General features: G+C 41.9%; 3 protein-coding genes across 5 annotated transcripts; all 3 read left to right on the forward strand.

Annotated features, from left to right (window-relative positions):
* On the forward strand, positions 1–3,225 carry tusc2b (tumor suppressor 2, mitochondrial calcium regulator b). Its single transcript, XM_080000101.1, has 4 exons — positions 1–142; positions 783–983; positions 1,373–1,493; positions 1,585–3,225. The coding sequence occupies exons 2-4, from the start codon at positions 835–837 to the stop codon at positions 1,648–1,650; spliced, it is 336 nt and encodes a 111-aa protein (XP_079856227.1). The 5' UTR covers positions 1–142; positions 783–834; the 3' UTR covers positions 1,651–3,225.
* A 2,148-nt stretch (positions 3,226–5,373) lies between these two features.
* Positions 5,374–10,090, forward strand: hyal2b (hyaluronidase 2b). 3 transcript variants are annotated; one of them, XR_013844159.1, is made up of 6 exons: positions 5,374–5,526; positions 5,863–6,841; positions 7,028–7,117; positions 7,198–7,477; positions 9,572–9,709; positions 9,840–10,090. XR_013844159.1 is itself a non-coding variant. In XM_080000495.1 (5 exons), exons 2-5 carry the CDS (start codon positions 5,900–5,902, stop codon positions 9,616–9,618), a joined length of 1,359 nt encoding a protein of 452 aa, XP_079856621.1. In that variant the 5' UTR covers positions 5,374–5,526; positions 5,863–5,899; the 3' UTR covers positions 9,619–10,090. The 3 variants fall into 3 exon arrangements, 2 of the variants coding, with proteins under 2 accessions (XP_079856621.1, XP_079856620.1); XM_080000495.1 differs by having other exon boundaries at positions 9,572–10,090; XM_080000494.1 differs by lacking the exons at positions 9,572–9,709; positions 9,840–10,090 and having other exon boundaries at positions 7,198–7,740.
* A 4,907-nt stretch (positions 10,091–14,997) lies between these two features.
* On the forward strand, positions 14,998–20,050 carry abhd14a (abhydrolase domain containing 14A). Its single transcript, XM_080000339.1, has 5 exons — positions 14,998–15,427; positions 15,891–16,168; positions 18,061–18,176; positions 18,723–18,958; positions 19,314–20,050. Exons 2-5 carry the CDS (start codon positions 15,909–15,911, stop codon positions 19,494–19,496), a joined length of 795 nt encoding a protein of 264 aa, XP_079856465.1. The 5' UTR covers positions 14,998–15,427; positions 15,891–15,908; the 3' UTR covers positions 19,497–20,050.
* Positions 20,051–20,245: the final 195 nt, after the last annotated feature.

The raw sequence follows: 20,245 nt of genomic DNA on the forward strand, positions 1-20,245 counted from the left end.
AGACGGCACAAGGTGCTACGTGTAGCCGAGGTCCCTGCAAATGCTAATTAGCATCAGAGATAGCGCGCCATCAAAGATAATAAACATTATATCCATCTAAACATTGTTACACCACGCGGATCCACACGAAGAGAAGCCTCTGGTAGGTGTTGCTCTCCGCGCCGCTCGTTTTTAAACAAGCCGCTGCGGGCTGCGATAGTGACGTTAGCCCCTCGGCTCGGAAGGGGAGAGCGACCTGACCGCTGTGCCCGGTGTTATTAAAAAACGTTGCAATGTTTACGGAGCGAACCATCACGAACGCTGCCTCCCTGCTCTCAAAGGCGGACACACACAGATTTGTGATCGCTGCCAATGGAGTCTATGGAAGTTTGTGGGTAGTTCTCTTCTGCCATGTTGTCAAATGAATCAGCTAGTCTGGTAGAAAGACGGATAGAGATCTGAAAATGCGTTGTTGACAGCAGCACACATCAAAACAATGGCAAACAATGATAGTAATATTGCAAATACATTAAATCATAGGAAGAAATTTGACAATAAACTAAAAATTTGTAAAAACAAAACAAAATAAAAATAGAGAATAGCAAGGAATCGTATCCGTCGACCTAATGGCTAATCTTGTGATTTAAGCGGTCCTTATCAAATGCAGATTGCATATAAAATGGCTGCATCTAATCCATGTTTGTGTGGCTGTAACTTCACATTTTGACGCCGATTCGGGTATTACTGATTTTCTGCTCTAAAGCAGCGTGTAACGTTCACTGTGACGTTTCCCCTCATTCCAGAATAACCTACAGGGAGCGCTGTGGCCAGGAAAATAATGTGCCACAGTTGAAGATGGGCGGTAGTGGATCCAAATCCAGAGGATATTGGCCTTTTTCTGGCTCAGGTACTGCTGAAGACCCAGTACGGGAGGGGAACGAGCATTCACTGGCACGGCTCCGAAGTTTCCAAAATGCAACGCCGTTCGTGTTTACTAGGCGAAGGTAAATATAGCTCTGGCCGTGTGTCGACTGCATTATGCATTGAACAAGTGGCTTATTATCTGTGTGTGTGTGTGTGTGTGTGTGTGTGTGTGTGTGTGTGTGTGTCTCTCTCTCTCTCTCTCTCTCTCGCTCTCTTTCAGGAGCCAGTGCTCTGAGAGGACTGATCATTTTTATACATTGATAGAAACGTGCCTTCATCTAATTGACGATGTGTTGACCTGTGTTGAAACCATGATAATCATGTTACTACTTTTGGGCAATATGTTCTATAAAGACTTTTTAGTTGGGGGGGTTCAACCATGAGCTATAACGTAATTTATAATAGTGTGTGTAGTAGCTTGGTTTCTTTATAATATGTTGTCTGGACTAACAAATATTCTGTGTTTCAGTTCTTTGTACTTTGATGAGGATGGCGACTTGGCCCACGAATTCTATGAAGAGACTATTGTGACAAAGAATGGACGCAAAAGAGCCAAACTGAAACGAATTCAGAAAAACCTAATACCTCAGGTTTGTGGATGTTGAGAAATTCTAAACTTGGATTGCACTTACGCGTGAGTGGTGTGTCAAAATATCTTTTCTCTCTGTGCCATTCCTCCAGGGAATTATAAAGCTGGATTACCCGTGCATCCATGTAGATTTTCCAGTCGTCCTCTGTGAAGTTTGATGTCTGAGCAGCGTTCTCACACTAGCTACCAAGTCAACGCCGTCCTGTAGTTTCCCAGTGCCGGAAACCTCAACCCTCCTACGAAACACCGTGATTTCTTTAAATATCTGATGCTCCATGTGGACTGCGTGGTTTGTTGAGCCTCTGCATCTCAAATCTGTCCATTGTCTGTGTGCATTAGACACGGAAGAGGCTTCAAATGGGGAGTGATGACACATCAAAGACCTTAACACAAGAAGGACACAGCGTTGCTCCAATAACCATTTTAAGTTTATTATGTGTGCCTATGGACATTGGATTAATGTGGTATGATGAGTTAGAGGATAACGTAAGGAGTTCTTATACATGTTACTCTGGAGAGCAGAATAGGAGTGTTTTTATCCAAAAATGCTGAGCCAGGACATTTAAACGCACATTTTGTGTACAACACCTGGATGGCTTGCTTAAATATCATTCATGCATGAAACTGCATCTGCTTATTGGCAAATATCACTATGGAGTTGACAATTTTGGCCAACAAGTTCAGGAGTGTTTACTGTGACGATGTATGTCTGTTAGACTGGCTCGAGTTCAAATTGTGACCAGAACTCAGACGCACATATGTATAGAGTAGCAGTGAGTCTCGAGATTCTTTTTGCCGCTTTGGCTCACTACGTTCACCTTTAATTTATAACTGTCAAAATGAATTTTTTATTTAAATTCAAAATGCTCAAGTGTCATTGTCTTTTTATCCTGCTAAATATTTCAACCAGGGGATGGATATTAAACGAAATAAATAAGAAAATAATCCCCCATGCCATTAAAGAGTACTCAAGAGTTTTCAAATCTCTATTTCGTCAGGATCTCCCATGAGCTTTCCTTAGACAAATCCTGCATTAATTAACTTTGGGTAAAAAAAAAGTGATTTTAAAGCTAGAATTAAGCCTTTTTATTTGCGATGGAATCAAACACTCAATGGGCTTCACTTAAGTTTTGCTTACTATCTGGGCATTTAAAATGTAAAACTTAAATATGCGGCTTTATTAGAGAAATGATCGAAGAGAAATCACAATTGGCAGATGAACAAAATCCGACAACAAATTAAATAACATGAGAGCCTTGGGGAGTCCATCATCATTGGAAGGACAAGAACTAGCTGTACAGGAAATTAAAAGGACGACCCTGACTGGGAGGTGGACTTTTTGTTTGTGCTTGAGGGACGCTGATAAAACAGACGGTACAGGCCTCAATTTCTACCTTCGTGGGAAAAGGATTTTCCGCAAGGCCGTCTGATACCTTTCTTCTCAAAGGATAAAATCACGTCTCAGAATCCACTTAACTTTATTGCTGACGTAGATATTTTACCTTGTGATTATGTCTCATGTCGTGCAGTTTGTTATCTACTCACAAGCATCTATTTGGACCAAGTCAAAGATGAGATTAAACAGCAACAGTTTGTGCTTTCAGTGCATCTTTTCATTAAGTTGTAAAAACATCCTGGGCAGTGAGGTAAGCTGTGTTGCTAAAAGGAAAATACACTGTGCTGCAAAGCATCCTTTCTCTGGTTGAATTATAATTTGGGAGTAAATGTTTGAGACAGGACTTTTTCTTAAAAAAAAAAATAAACTATATATATATATATATTTTAAAAAAATTGTTTTTTTTTTATATATATATAAATGTTTAGGGATAAGCACTTTTTGCCAAGCCAAGCCTTGTTAAATAGAATAGAGTTTATAGGGGAATAGAGTTGCATGGGCCATCTTGTCACAGATTTAATATCGATAAATCAGTTACATTTACTACTGTCAAATGGCTCAAAACTAGCCTTCAAAAAGCTTGACAAATGTCGCCTTTGAAAACAGGAAACCATTCTGGCATAATGTCTTATATTTGCATTGTGAAAAATCCTTTTTTACGTTTACTTATACTGAGGGCTTCCCACTGGTTGCCTAGTTGACTGCCCAAAATGTATTGGTATAATTCAAACATTTCCAATATTAAAGCAAACTGAAAATACTGTAGTTTTTGCAAAATATTTTTGAAAGTGGCTATGAACATGTTTATTTTGATCTCTTTGATATTTAAGACAACATACATTATTTATCTAGAATTTTAGCTTTTGTTGTAATAATGCCAACATTTCCCTGCGGGGCTGAATAATGTTTTAATTATATCTTAATTATACTGGTAAATCACAGATCTAATGAAAAATATTTTCAATTGATTTTTTTTTTTAAATAAAGCCTCCTGTCAGTGTAAAATTAATTATATCTAATATAATCTATAATAACTATAATATACTCTAGATAGAATTATAATATTTCTCATTACATTTGTGATTGCCATAGCGTGTTGACATTCCAAACAAAGAAGCAATCAGGGGTCTCTACTGAGAATATAAACGTGTTGTTTTATGAACTGAAAGGATAACCTGTCATATTGAGGTTTTGCACAAATCCATGTAATACAGTTTGCTAACAGGAATGCACAGAGGTGGAGTCTCTGAAGATATTTAAGTGCCACTGGTCGACCTCATCTAGGAGGAAATGAAGCTATACCTCCTCCACTGCTGGGAGAGGACCATACACTACGACTGAGACTTGAGATTTGCTGGTAAGAGACAATGACTTGATGAATTTTGAATCATGGGCATTCAATATTTCTATTATTAACTTAAAAACATTCGCAATTGCAACAATGGCTGGCTGTGCCTTTGTATTGTGGTTTACTTTTATCCATCCTATGGGTAAGGAATATGTGATAAAGCTGTATATATTCTTAAATGTGTCATTACACCTGGAAGGAGTATCTACCACAGGAGCTGAATGCTGTGCAATGTCAATGAGACATTCAATTTAAAAAACGCCCCTGATAGTCCCTATGATAGTCCCTATGATAGTCCCTATGATAGTCCCTATGATTGTCCCTATGATAGGCTCTATAATAGGCCCTATGATAGGCCCGATGCCCCCTTTAAAATATGTTATGTAGAACTATAACACGATTCAATATTCCCGATTTGTCCAGAGATCATGGGGAATACTTGATGGAACATACTTTTAGGTGAGAATGGGATAATGCACGATGAATATGTATTCAAATTAAGGGAACGTTCATTTCTTATTATCACATTATCACGCAGCTCATCTACACGCATAATTTAGATTTAAATAACCATGCCACTTGTGATCTCACATTTAGACGTCTCACGTTGAAAACGGGTCAGTCCAAGCTTGCAAAAAAACCCCAAAAAACAAAACAAAACAGCGCATATAACTGTATTGTGTGAGAAGTTTCTATGCGCGACGGTTGAATAAATTTCTGCGAGCCGGTCTGGGCGTGATATCGCGTGACGTCACGTGACAGACGCGCGCTCGGCGGAGAAGCCGTCCGGGAACAAACGTTCTTCCGCGTGGGAGGAAGCGGCAGCCGGAGCAAGTCCCGTGTGTTACGGTTCTGTTCTCCGAGACGTTGTAATCGGCGCCGCCTTGTACGACAGCGTCCACGCTTGTAAATGACAACCGAAGGGCTAAACGTCCCGCGGCGTCACCACCACCACCACCGCCATTGGCGGTGAACTCGGTTCAGCTCCGCTCTTCCCCATTCTCGGCCAGTTCGGCTCGGGTTTCGGTCGGACGTGCGCGCCGCGGAACGGATAAGGCAACGGATAAACAAGGAGCACGGATTGGACCGGGAATGGGCAACGCTCGGAACGCGGCGGGGGGCTCGGGGCGGCGCTCGGCCATGCCGTCCGTTTGAACGCCGAATGGATGGATCAAACAAGTGTCGGAGGACCGACGGAGGAGGAAGTAGCTTAGCATGTAGCCTTGACTCGGGAAACTTTGGGAGAAGCTTTCTCATTGAGACCACTTCAGGATAAAGACTCCAAACCATGTTCGTAATAGTTGTTGGCAAGATTATTTTATTCGACCCCATCTATATATCTATCTATTTATTAACTGATACGTTGAAGATTCCATTCTTAAGGTGTATTTGAGTAGCAAGGATGTTGTTTAACGTTTCTGTTTATATACGCTGTCCAGGGAGCTTTTGGTAGTCTCCCTAAATTCAGGAGAAACTAAATGCCAAGTTATGACTTTTCATTGTTTAACCATTTAGACATTTGAGCTGGATAGTGAGGGTGGGACCCCGTGTAAAACACCAACGCCATGTATGCTGACCTTGTCCCTGATGGACCCGGCCAATTCGCGCTGTTGTTTCTTTCCCCAGAAGAGGTGAGGAGGAGGTGACTCGAGAGGAGGCGACCATGCGGAGCGGGGTCCTTCACCAGCTCTGGGCGCTGGTCGTGGCCCTGTCCGCGCCCTGGGAAGGTGCGTGTGTCCAGGAATTGAAGCCGGCGATGCCGCCGTTGTTTCCCCACAAGCCCGTCCTCCTCGCGTGGAACGCCCCGACCATGGACTGCTACCCTCGGCACGGCATCCACTTTCCCCTGGAGCAGTTCCAGATCGTGGCGTACCCCACGGAAGGGTTCGTGAGGCAGAACCTCACCATTTTCTACAAGGACCGCCTGGGGCTCTATCCCTACTACAAACGCGACGGTGCTCGGTGGAAGGCCGTCAACGAAGGTCTCCCGCAGACCGCCAGCCTGTCCCGGCACTACGAGAAGATGCCGGAGGGGGTGCAGAAATACATCCGCGAGCCCGGCGCGAAGGGCTTGGCTGTGATCGACTGGGAGGAGTGGCGCCCGCTGTGGATCCGTAATTGGGAGAGCAAAGATGTGTATAGGGAACAGTCGCGGCTTAAGGTCGCAGAAAAGAACACCGGTTGGTCCGCGGAGCGGGTGGCGAAAGTGGCCCAGCAGGAATTCGAGTTATCCGCAAGCAAATTCATGCTCGAAACGCTGAGACTTGCAAAACACCTGCGGCCGAACCAGTTGTGGGGCTTCTATCTGTTCCCGGATTGTTACAACCACGACTACAAGAACGACCTGAAAAGCTACACTGGGCGGTGCCCGGATCTGGAAATAACCCGCAATGACCAGCTCACCTGGCTGTGGACTGAGAGCACCGCGCTCTTTCCGTCCATTTACCTGCCTTTGCCGCTGCGCTCCACGGGCTCCGGGCGACGCTTTGTCCGCAACCGGGTGAAGGAGGGGATGCGGCTGGCGTCCACTGGGGATGGAGCAGCACGACCCGTGTTTGTCTACACCAGGCCCACGTATGCCAATGAGCTGATTGTACTTACTGAGGTTAGTGGGCTGGACCGTCTTCACTCTTGTCTGTCATTGCCAAAGCAGCTGTAGTAGACATGTAATTATTTAATATCTTCTTTTATACTTCCCATTGTGCCTGGTTCCAAAAACTGCTAGATTTGGCCCGCTCCATGTGTATACTGTCTTTTTTTGTGTCAAGATTATTTATTATTTTTTTTTAAGATTGACCTGGTCTCTACCATTGGTGAAAGCTTTGCCCTTGGGGTCGCAGGTGTCATCCTCTGGGGAGATGCCAGCTATGCAAGCAGCAAAGTAAGTGGCATTTCTTAATCGGCTTATCCACAATCCCCTTTATAGTTTGACATATGAGGGCATGTTTTCTCCCCTTCTAGGCCAACTGCTCCAGCCTGTATGAGTATCTCCGTGGGCCACTTGGTCGATACCTCCTCAACGTGTCCACTGCAGCGGAACAGTGCAGTCAGGTGTTGTGTAGTTCTCACGGCCGCTGTCTACGCAAACTCCCAGACAGTGACACATACCTGCACCTGAGCTCCTCCACCCATAGCATCACCCGCCAAGATGGCAGGTTTAAGGTTACAGCCGTGCCTGGCCAAGGGAAGTTAGTGGAGTTCGGCACACACTTCCAGTGCCAATGCTATGGTGGGTATAGAGGTAAGGACTGTGCTCGGAGTGAAAAAGGACAGAATAAAGCCTCCTCTGTTCTGGGAACTTGGCCCCTCAGTCTCATTTTCCCACTCGGACTCCTCACTTTGCTGCACTGAGTCCCGGTCATCTGTGCCACTCTTCTATGTTGCTGCATTTACATGTCCAAGATAAATACAATTACAGCACACCTAACAGGCCTTTTTAAAAGTTAGATTGAGGGATTATTGCCATCAGATCAAAAGCCTTATGAAACCAAAGCCGTGATTAAATTGTAATGGCTAAGATTTAAAATGGCATCAACACGTTCTGTCATTCCGAGATAATGTCTTACCGAGTGTCAGCCTCCATCATCTGGCAGTTTGTGGATATTCATTGCATTCTTTTAAATATACTGTGTATATATATATATATATATATCTTTGCGATTTTTGCCTTTATTGTAGAGTGCATTGAAGAGACACATGAAATATTGGGGTACAGAGAGAGGGAGGAACATGCAGCAAATAACCGCAGGCCGGAATTTAACCAGAGTCGCTCTAAGGTATTTTGTCTCCATGTTATGTGCTTCCTGGTTTAGCCACCAAGTTGCCTGATACCTATTCCTTTCTAACGGTGGAACTACACCAGGCGCGATGGCGTAGCGTATGGGTGTGGGCGAAGTGCTGCAAGTGAACGCTTCCTGTTAAATCCATGTTAATCCACTGTTGGAGCTACAGTGGCCGATTCAGCCGCGCGGCATTTCTCTACTTTTGCGCGAGAGGTCTTTATTTTTCTGGCTAAGCGAGACTTTTTCATAGAAATAGGATTAAACTACAAAGTCCAATTCCAATGAAGTTTGGATGTGTAAAATGTAAATAAAAACAGTATACAATGATTTGCATATCCTTTTCAACCTATATTCAATTGAAGCACTACAAAGACGAGATATCTAATGTTCAAACTGATAAAGGTTATTGTTTTTTTTTGCAAATATTCACTCATTTTGAATTTGATGCCTGCAACACGTTCAAAAAAGTTGGGACAGGGGCAACAAAAGACTGGAAAAGTTGAGGAACGCTCAAAAAAACACCGGTTTGGAATGTTCCACAGGTGAGCAGCTTAATTGATCCAATTAAACATGAGTGTCATGATTGGGTATAAAAGGAGCATCCCCGAAAGGCTCAGTCGTTCACAAGCGAGGATGGGGCGAGGTTCGCCCCTTTGTGAACAATGCAGTTGTGAAGTTGCTTTTGATGATATTATGGACTGTAGATGATGAAATCCCTAAATTCCTTGCAATTGTACATTGAGAAACGTTGTTCTTAAACTGTTGGACTACTTGCTCACGCAGTTGTTCACAAAGTGGTGAACCTCGGCCCATCCTTGCTTATGAACGACTGAGCCTTTTGGGGATGCTCCTTTTATACCCAATCACGAACCTGTTTCCAATGAACCTGTTCACCTGTGGAATGTTCCGAACAGGTGTTTGTTTGTTTTTTTCGAGCATTCCTCAAATTTCCCAGTCTATTGTTGCCCCTGTCCCAGCTTTTTTTTTGTAGGCATCAAATTCAAAATGAGTATCTGCAAAAAAAAACAAAGTTTATCAGTTTGAACATTAAATATCTTGTCTTTGTAGTGTATTCAATTGAATATAGGTTAAGGATTTGCAAATCATTGTATTCTGTTTTTATTTATGTTTTACACAACGTCCCAACTTCATTGGAATTGGGGTTTGTATATAGAAATGTTTTTGTAATGAGTGCAATACATTTTAATGTTTTATAAGTCTACATTGCACCAGACCTAGAGCTGCTGTCAGATTTACTCATTGATCAAGACCTGTTTTTAAATACAAAGAACAAACACATATGTAATACATAGGAGTAATGCAATACAGTAAAAACACACTCCACTGACCAATTTCAATTTCATTTGTAGCTCACATCTTAATTATATTAAAAGTTATTTAGGGCAGACTACTATAAAAATATATTTTTAAATATGTTTTAACTGGATAATTCCAAGACCTTGTTTAACTTCAAGTGTATGCAGTGTTGTAGATCATGGGACATATTGTGAGAGTCTAAACAAGATCAACATGTTATGTCATTTTTAAACAAGTAATAAGCAGATGCGAGGGTGCGGGATTAGCCGACACCAACCCGTGACTCCCGCCTCGCTCCACTCCCTCTTGTCCAGCGTCAGGGTCCGGAGCTCTGCAGTGTTGCCGGCCCCGCTGTCCCGCCGCAGTGTGTCTATGTAGGTGGTGCGTCTTTTTCCCCTCCTAGCTGTACCCTGGGTTGGTTCCCACAGGATCAGTTGGCTTGCCATGAGTTCCGGGTGTCTGACGCAGTCCCCGGCCATCCTTCTCTCTCTGACTTTATCATAGACCCGCAGGAGGCTGCTGTAGAGGTCCCCGTTTGTGATGTGGTCCCCCCCCCCCCACGTGACATCCAGTGCCATTCGAAGCATCCTGGTGTAGACGCCATCCAGGGCTTTCTTCTGCTGTACTGTAAGTGACCATGTCTCGGCCCCATACAGCAGCACTGACTCTGCTGAAGCCACAAACTGCCGCCAACTTGAGATCATTTCCGAATTCCACTCTTTCCTCATCCCGTATAAGGCTTTCCAGGCCAATGCATTCCGGACCTTCAGATCTTTCTCTGTCGAGGCTATCCAGGTACCTAAATACTTAAAGTCCTCAACTACCTCAAGCACCATCCCCCCGGCAGTAGCAATGGCTTTGTCCTCTATATTGAATGCCATTACTTTTGTTTTCTTGGCATTGAGTGTGAGGCCGATCTTCTTGCACTTCCTTTCTACTGCCAGTAGTAGCTCCCTTCCTTTCTCTGTTGTGTCCGAGAGTAAGCTGACGTCGTCTGCAAAGTCGAGGTCGGTAAACATGATTGGATGCACTTGCGGACTTCCTCGGGACTAGCGTGAAACCTAGTGTTTCCTCCCTGCCATTGATTGCCATCCTCAAGGCGTGGTCTAACGCCCCGATAAACGGGAAGGTGTTCAGGGTACCCCCTTGTAGCACGCCTGTCAGGATCTCAGGATCTCAAACTCTTTGGTCTCTCCAGCTTGGGTCAGAACCTTGGTCCGAGTTTGACTGTAGCTAGCCGATATTGCCTGCACCACATTCTCGGGGACGCCGTAGGCCTTGAGGATGTTCATGAGTTTTCCCCGGTGTATGGTGTCAAAAGCCTTTTTAAAGTCAATATAGGTAATCACAGCAGGCAGGTTTCGGTCCCTGACACCTTCCAATATCCTCCTCAGAGCCACTATCTGCCCAGCAGTTGTACACTTCAGGCGAAAGCCATTCTGTGAGTTTCTCAGCAGAGGATCCATGACTGGTCTAAGACGTTTGAGAATCATCTGGTTAGCTGTCTTTCCGACGAGTGAGCTCAAACTAATTCCTCGGTAGTTATCAGTCTCGGTGAGGTAGCAGATAAGCAGAGATCACAAAGATTTATTTTCCACACTAACTAATAAAAACATTATTTCAGAGATAAAATGTATTATCAAACTGTATTTAAAAAATTGTTCTTTTCAATATCCCTCCTTTCTACGAAAACATTGACGCGTCTGGAACGCTTCACCACAAAGCCGGTGAGAAACCACGCCCCGCACCAGCGCACTGCGCCAGCGCGCCTGGTGTAGTTCTACCATAATGCCAAACCACTTCTTGGCTTCTCCCAAGATTATGTGCCTCTTTCTCTCTCTCATTGTTCTTTGAGTTTCTGTAAAATCTCGGCCCCTCCCATACCTATGCTGCAGGAGAGTAGGGACCCTTGATTTATTTTGAATTGGAGGGATATTCTTAAATACTCCTTCAATATCAGAAGATAAATCATTTTGCAGAATTCAGCTTTAACTTAAGGGGAAAACTTGAATGCATATTCTAAGTGTATCTTACCACGAAGAGTGTCTTACAAAGGAAAAATTGACGAGCGGTACAGCTTTAATAGAGATGCTTGTTGAAATTCTACACAGAGTGGGTACAATTAAGTGGAACTCTTGTTTTCTCAATCCACATTTTTCTGACAAAGATGAACATTGCGGTGTTGAGCTTTTCCAAGCTGTTTCCTAACCTCTTCTGGCTTTCAGCCTGGAAATTAGCAGTGAATCTGAAGGTTTCACACTTAATATTTATCTGTGACTCACTGGAATGAAAGGCTTTAACTCTTTGCTTTCATTTAGTATTATGCCTTAAAATAGATGACAATATACTAAAGGTACTTCATGCCTCTTTAGAGAATTATTTGTTTTAAATTGTGTGGTTCTGTGAGCTCTTACAGTATTATATATTTAATACTTATGATGGGCAAGGTTATTAACACAAGATTAGATAAAATGGTACTTTATTGACCCCTGTAGGTAAAATTCAGGTGTTGCAACAGCTCAGTGTGGAACATGAGTGAGTACAGAGTGAGAAAGTAAACACTATATTTACAACGTAATACTTTCAAGTTCATATTAAGAAATTCCCAATAGATAAATATGATTTTCATGTTAATCCAACTGGGTATGAGGGATTCTCCGAAATTGTCCACTTATCATAGCAGAACAGATCACACAATGCCATGGCTGACCATCCTGGAAAATCGAAGTCATAAAGATGTTGGGGAAAAGTAAAAAAAAATAAAAAATAAAATAAAAGTTATACTAAATTGGATGACGGATGGCAAATACAGCTGATGATGTTAACAAATGGGGACAACTGGAATCTGGAGGTACTGGAAAATAACTTGTATTTTAAAAATATGTCTCAGATTCAAAGATAAGTCATTTGAGATTATAAAAAATATGAAGTTTCTGTAGTTCTGCACTTTAGCCATTATGCTATTTGGGCAAATGTCACCTTATACTGTGGTGACACTTACATAGGTTCATTCATGTGTTCTTGATTAATGCAAAGGGCCTTGTGAGTCAAAGTTATACATTAATATATACAGTATTTCCCATTACAATAATAACAAATTCATGCAAATTGTATTCTAATTTGAATTTAGTATTAATGCTCGATGCTGTGAAAGTTTGCTTATTTTAACAAACACAAGTCATAATGACACTGGTTTTGTGGAACAGCATATAAATATAAGAATTGAAGGATAATTATCTTTGGGTTCTTAACGTCATCTTGATACGTTGTTTCCAGAAGTCATTATTTGCAATTCATAACCACACATGCTACCTGGTAATTTATAATATTAGGACGAACTGTGCTTCAACTATTAAAAGGCTTTAAATGTAGAGCAATTGCTTCATATTCAAATATATAAGGTAAATATTAAGTATTTGCAGTAGCCAATGAAAACATTTGAAATATTAGTTTGCTTTACGGAATGTTCAGAATGCAGGTAAAAACGCCCCAATTTTGATTCATTGTATTTTACCTTTTTCATTTAGATCAGATTTTTAGAGCAGAAACAAACACGGATCCGGATCTTATCAAATTGGACCTAATATGCAACCAAGTGGAACCCGTCATTTTTTTTATTTAATCATTCACCGTCTCTGCACAAGGTGTCTGCAACTGTGTAGAATATGGGCATATATGCATGAATGCCCCACCATGCATACATTTTTTTCTTTATTGGTGACCATATCTATTTGTATATGCGAATTACAGTCCATTTCAGGATGGTTGCTCTGTACTAAATGGGAATATGACATAATTTACGATGTGTATGAACGGTACGACAAAAAGGAATGGAGTAATAATTTGAGTATTTAGCTCTGCTGTCTGAACAAAGCAAACCGGTGGTTTGTAGTGGTTTGTTGTGGTTTGTGTTTTGTAAAATGATTGTTGTTTTGCCTTTTTTTAAAGTCTCCATCAAAATGGAATATTTTGATAACTTTCTCACAAACAATAAAAGATTCTCAATTGAAGCTTTGTTTGGCCTTCATTTGTGGATTATTTTAAAGTCCTCAGAAAACAATGCTCTTGAGGAGTTGCATATTTTCTGAATGTATGCAATTAAAAAATGATTGCTTATACTTTGATCGAGAACAGTTGTTCCAGGGGTCCTCAGCAAAATGATATAAAAAGCACCATGCACAATTATGTGCGGTAGAGCTGGTGGTCTAGTGATCTAAAGGTTGCTGGTTCGATCCCAGGCTCCTCCTGCTAGCATGCTGTAGTGTCCTTGAGCAAGACACTTAACCCCTAATTGCTCCTGATGGCTGCGTCCGTCGGTGTTTGAACAATTGTAAGTCGCTTTGGATAAAAGCGTCTGCTAAATGTAATGTAATGTTTTGATCATAACTTCACTGTTATGCCAATGTTATTTACAATTCAGTCATACAGCGGAGGCTTTTAATTAAAACGATATACAGGAAGTAAAAGTTTTGCTGAGAAGGACTGCAGACATCCAACCACTTGACCTGTGGGCAACAGTCACTGCCTGGACCGTGATCCTCTAAAGCAGTCATTCCCTAATGTTAGAACGCCATGCCTCGCTTTGAAATGTGAAAATCTTCTGCGGCCCAACAAAACCTTTAATCACAACTCTGATCACTGAGACTAATATGAAGTATTTCCCTATGTTGTTGTTTTTTTATTTCATAAACAGAACAATTCTATGTGAACATGTTCCTACGGCAATGCAGTGCAAATTAAAAAATCCATCTACATAAAGCTAACAATTTCTAAAGCAACTGTAAATATAGGGTTTGCAAATAAAACGGTCAGATAAATGAACACCACAATTTAAATGCCATGGCTTTGTTTTATTAGTTCTGATTACCTTTTTAAAATATTTCATCATAAAAAGGTCATGCTAATTTCGAACTGAATTACACAGTTGAAAGTTAAAAACTTTAATATATTGTAAATGACCTCTGGCAGGCCCACCAGGGGGCCGTGGCCCATCCTTTGGGAAACTGCTTTAAAGCAAACAGCTGTACGTCACTTGTCGCCATGCAACAGGCTGACGCTGCCTTCTTTGCGCTCGGAAAAGTCTGATCTTCGTTTGGAAAAAGTGCGAAGGAAAGACCATTTAGGTCGGAATTTCGGGGCCGATTGCTCGGGCCCGGCCTCAACGACCCCGTAGTTTTTAATGCTGTGAGAACGTAGGTCTTCTAGTTTGTGAAGTGTAAAAAAAAATTTAAAAGCAGCATCCGTGTCCCCGGGCGCGTCCACGGATGCTGCCCACTGCTCCCGGCTGTGCCCCCCGGAGGAAGGACAAGCCAAGGATGGGTTAAACGCAGAGGCCTCATTTCACCGGCCACCATCCAAAGCCTGTGTGTGCGTGCATGTGTTGTAGTGTGGTGTGCCGTGTGACAAATAAAGCTTGTTGTTGTCCTTCTTCTGTGAGCGTCCGTGCTTTCCCGACCGAAACGATGGAGCTGGAGATGGGAACCGTCGACTCGAAATGACAGACTTCCGAGTTCGAACAGAACGCAGCACAAGCGCCTTTGGCAGTTTGAGCCGGAAATGACGTTTTGGTTCGCGTCGTTGTTTTGTGCAACTAATCTTGTAGACCGATGGCGCACAATGGAGTCCCAATATGTCAGGGCATACTGACGTAAAAAAAAAAAAGTTAATGTAAAAAAATATATACCGCGCATGTACTTTGTCGTATTCTCTCAAGGTTACATTAATTTGGCTCCAACGTTGTTTTATACTTGGGTATAAAACATGACCGAGCGGAACGTTGGCTGTGCGACTTGTTTCCCACCAACATGAATGTATAGCGCGAATATAAAAATGCAGAGTATCGTCGGCACCAACCTGCGTCTGATCCCGCTGATGTTGCAGCGTTAGAGTCTGACGGAGCAAGATCTAGAGGAAGTCAGAAGTCGTTCGTTTCGTCGTTATAAACCTCGAGGGAAGTTGAACGGCGCGTTCCGACTGGAAGCCCGTTGGTTTGAACCCCCAACGCTACCTCGCCAGTCAGGAGACATGATGCAGCAGCGGACACTCTCGCCCTTCTGCCGTTGAAATCCTCTCACTGCGATCGATTTGTTTTGGTATGTTGTGTGAACTGGTGTTGCCCTCTCACCCGAGATGCGATCTCACCCGATCAATGATACGGCAAAAAAAAAAAAATGTATTTTTACATGCAAAACGTGCATATGATCGTGTGCCTTTCTGTCATAATGTTTCCTGCGGATCGAGGATATTTTTTGGAAATAATTCTGTTTTCGTTTATGTAAAAATGTTGTAAGAATATATAATACAACATTTTGTTCCTCCATCTAATGTGTGTACACCTTTCTTTAGCACACATTATAAAGCCTTTTTAGGACATTCCATTTTAATTAATTTGGTATCTTTGTGCCTTCATCGAAATACAAAACCCTTAAATGCAAAAAATGTATTTTTATACATGCAAAAAAATGTGTTGATATATATGCAACAAAAATGTAGTAATATATATATTTAAAAAAAAGTATTGATATATGCACCTTTCTCTCTTAATGTTTCCTGCAGGTCAAGGATTTTGTTAGGATGAATTTCCTGCGTAATCGACTTGTTGTCCTCGGCCTGGTGTTAGTGGCCACGGTGCTTCTGTATCTGCTGCTGCCCTCCATCCGCCAGGGCAGCATGGAGCCTTCTCTGGAGGTTCAGAGAATGGGCTTGTCGGCCTCTCCTCCTCCACCTCCGACCATCAACGTGTCCGTCCGCACTGGGCAGCTGCCGGGGGACCCCCCACTGTTCTTCAGAGAAGCTCTTCCCATTGATGGAACTGGTCGGCAGATACTGCCCAGGTAAGAAGAAATTTCCCCCCTACCAATTCTAATGAAGTAGAATTAAAATCTTGATACAAATGTTTCTTGTATTTTGTTTATTATTATAGTAATCTGTAATTCTGTTAAAGAATCCGATATTTATTTTTTATTCTTTTAGTCATCACTTTTCAAGAAGCAAACATTCAATGTATGCGTTCCTCTATATGCTGTTGGTATTGTTGGTGGCAGGGTCCACCTTCCCCAGCAAAATGCACTGACCGGGCAAGTGCATGAAATGGAAAAACAGCCACAGTGAATTTGATAAAAGAGCATTGCTAATTGTAGTCAGTAACTACCATCACTTTGGAAAAAAAGTGTCTGCTAAATGACAATGTTCAGCGCTACAAGTACGTGCGGGTACTCTTGGACAATAAACTGGACTGGACTGGTAACACAGATGTCCGGTACAAGAGGGGCCAGAGCCAGCTTTATTTCCTGATGAGGCTCAGATCCTTTGGTGTGTGCAGGACTCTGCTGAAAATGTTTTACCAGTCAGTGGTGGACAGCGCAGTGGTATGCTGGGGATGGCAACATCAAGGAGGGTGACACCAAGATGGATACTGTGAAGGACGTGGCCAATAGGAGAATGAGGACCAAACCTTCTGGCCATCGTGGACAATCCCTCCCATCCCCTTCATGACACTGTGGCAGAGCAGAGAAGCTCCTTTAGGAACGGATTATTAAAACTACGTTGCACTAAGGAGCACTATAGGACATCTTTTCTGCCTGCCGCATTAAGACTGTACAACTCCTCCTCTGGCTGGCTCAATCAGGGTGATCAGAATCAGGCTGGAGAGTGTTAAATCCATACTGGACTGTTCTTACTGTACATAATGTTTCAGATGTCTATTTTGTTTTTATTCTATTGTCACTTTATTTTGCACCTACCTATCTATCTAATGATATGGATAAAACTTCTACACCCTCAGATGGCAAAGTCAGAACAGACAAAACCAGACAGACACAATGAAGGAGACGCAGACGGAACATTAGTGTAAAGCCGAAGCCGGTTTTATTGCCTGCCACGAGGCTACAACTACCCTGGGGTTGAGGTGTCCAGTCGGAAAATAACCCCCTGGGATGGCCGTGTCCCTTCTTATTACGGACTTCTCTTCAGATACTCGCTTCCACTCGCACCAGGCGCTCGCCTTCTCCCTCTCTCCTCTCCTTCCACACTCTGACTCTCTGCAGGAACCCGCCCCCTAGACACCTGGGCCAATTACCCACTATCCTGGACAACTCCCCTCCAATCAGAACCACTTACGCAAATTATAGCAACCCACCAATGAACTTGAACCCCCCCCCCAACAGTCATACACACACTGTCACACTATTAAAAGTTGTTTATTGCAGACGACTATAAAAACATTTTTTATACCTTTTTATTAACTGGATAACTGCAAGACCTTGTTTAACTTAAAGTGTCTGCAGAGATCATAGGACATATTGTGAGACAGTCTAAACAAGATCAACATGTTGTGATGTAATATTTAAACGTGTAATAAGCAGAAACCACAAAGATTGTAAGATTTTTCACACAATAACTAAAGATCTTCTATGAACTGAATAGCTGGTGGAGCCAGTGGGAAACCACTCTGCACGCCGCGGCCGTACACTGGGCCAATGCGCCCAGTGGACTTCTACCATTAGTGAACACGAGGGTGAACGTAGATGTTGAATAGAAAGGTTGCAGTTTTGAAAGGAATTCTTAGTTTTGCAGTGCAATCCAGGCAACACAGACGATTGTATGGAATACCACTTTAAAGAAAAGTGCTAAGTATTTTTAATCCTGGCAATAAATTAATGGACCGACCTGCTTCATTGTCTGAAACCGAAGGTTTCCTAATGATCCAATTCTTTCTTTTATATAGGCTTCAGGTGGTCCTTCTGCATGGCCAGGCCTTCACATCAAAAACATGGGAAGAACTTGGGACCCTGGCACTACTGGCAACTAATGGATATCAGGCATTGGCTATGGACTTGCCAGGTAGTGCTTTAAATGAAGTTACTGGCATTGATGTAAAACTGGTTTCTGCAGACTGTACTTGATTTATTATGTCACACTTCGTAAACTAAATTAACAATAAATTAACTGAATGTAACTGAACTCAATAACGCTTATCTGCTATAAAGGTTTTTAGATACAATTTTAATAGTAAAAACTACATCCCACAGTAAAAACTGTTCCCCACAAATTCCCCAAAAATGTTACTCTCATCAGTAGCCATCTGCGAGACTAGGATTATGTAAATCCTACCTGAATTAAAATTACTAGTAGTTTTTTTTTGGTTTGTTTGCTTTTTTTAATATACACAGTGGTTACATTTATTTTACATGATTTATATCTATAAATGATGTGCTCCTGAAGCTGTTCATCATTTAGTGTGATTAATCGCCATTGTGTTTGCAGTATAGATTGGACCTCTTATTTGAACTTGAACTTTTTTGAATTTGAAAGGACTTTTGCAAACCCTTTGGGGCTCTGTTCATCTGAATAATTTTCTCTTTGAATTGTTTTTCTTTTCTCTTGAAGGATTTGGAAATTCGCCTGACTCAGATGCCTTAAAGACGGATCAGAATCGAGTGGACCTGCTTCGACGTTTCATGGAGGCTTTGGGTGTGAGGACTGCAGTGCTTCTGAGCCCCTCTATGAGCGGCCACTACTCCATACCTTTTCTCTTTCAGCACAGTGCTCAGCTGCATGGCTTTATCCCCATAGCCCCTGTTGGAACCCGAAACTACACTCCACAGCAATATCAAAATATTCCGGTGAGATATATATATATATATAATAAATATATATGTATAGGCTAATTAACCTCAAAGCTATACGGCATCCTATTTTATATAGTCAGCCATGTCCAGCCAAGTTACACGTTGATCCTGTTGAATATTATATGAATAATTACTAATATGTGTTGTGTATCAATCTGAGCATCACGAATGAATATCAGAATAATCTGTGCAACCAAATGGTGACAAGTACCAACAATGGCTAGATAGCTGTAATCCTACAATTACCCAGATGAAACTCGTGAATCTATATAAAATGTTAAGTCAACCTATTTATTGTCACTTAACCCATTTTTTCCCCCATTTCTGACCAATGTCATTTGGCTTTTAGACTCCCACTCTGATTGTGTATGGAGCCCTGGACACTAATCTGGGCGCCCAGTCCCACAAGAACCTCATGCAGCTTCCACATCACGTAGTGGTCAAGCTGGAGGGGGCTCGCCATGCATGCTACATGGAAAAACCTAGAGAGTTTCACCAAGCACTGCTGGACTTTCTCAGCAAGCTACAGTGAAATGTGAAGCAGGACAGAAGACAAAATTGGGACAAAGACAAACAAGGGAAAATAACTTGTATCATAACTTCATTATTAAATTATAATTGAGTGTCTCAAACGTTAGACTTGTAACTTGACAAAATGTGTTTGTTCACAGTTGGTTTTGGAGATTGAAAATGCCAGGTTGAGCTTTACGTTACATGTCAGTGGGATAATGGTGCAACTACCCGTTCTTTACCACAACTCGTATTTACAAAAAAAAAAAGTTATTTATTTGGTTCCCATTATGTCACATGGACACCATTACAACACTATTTAAATCAGTCAAAAAAGTTTTTGACCTTCATTAATGAGGGTCATGTCTCCATGTTTTTAATGTCTATTTGCATGTGAAAGAAGATCTAAATGTCTTTGCTCCATTGTTACTATTTTAGGTTGGTGACATAGGCAACTGTAAGGAATTATTACTGATTATTCCAGAAGAAAAACGTTGCATTCGGTCTATGGATTTTACTTTGCAATATTTTCTGCTTTTCTGAAATTCAGCTTGAAAAAAAAATCTGTAGTGTATTCTCCAAGTGAAATATAATATATTTGCGCTCTGCATACTAATAGAATGTACATGAAAGATGTCCATGTTAAAAGGTGTGTGCTATTTAAATGAAGATGTTGTATGTAATATATTTGCAATAGTTTTGTTTGGACAATCACACATGGGGGGGAAAAAAAAAAAACATACAAATGAGTTATGTGCATAGCGTACAATA

The sequence above is a fragment of the Zeus faber genome (assembly GCF_960531495.2).
Source record: "Zeus faber genome assembly, chromosome: 5".
Taxonomy (NCBI): domain Eukaryota; kingdom Metazoa; phylum Chordata; class Actinopteri; order Zeiformes; family Zeidae; genus Zeus; species Zeus faber.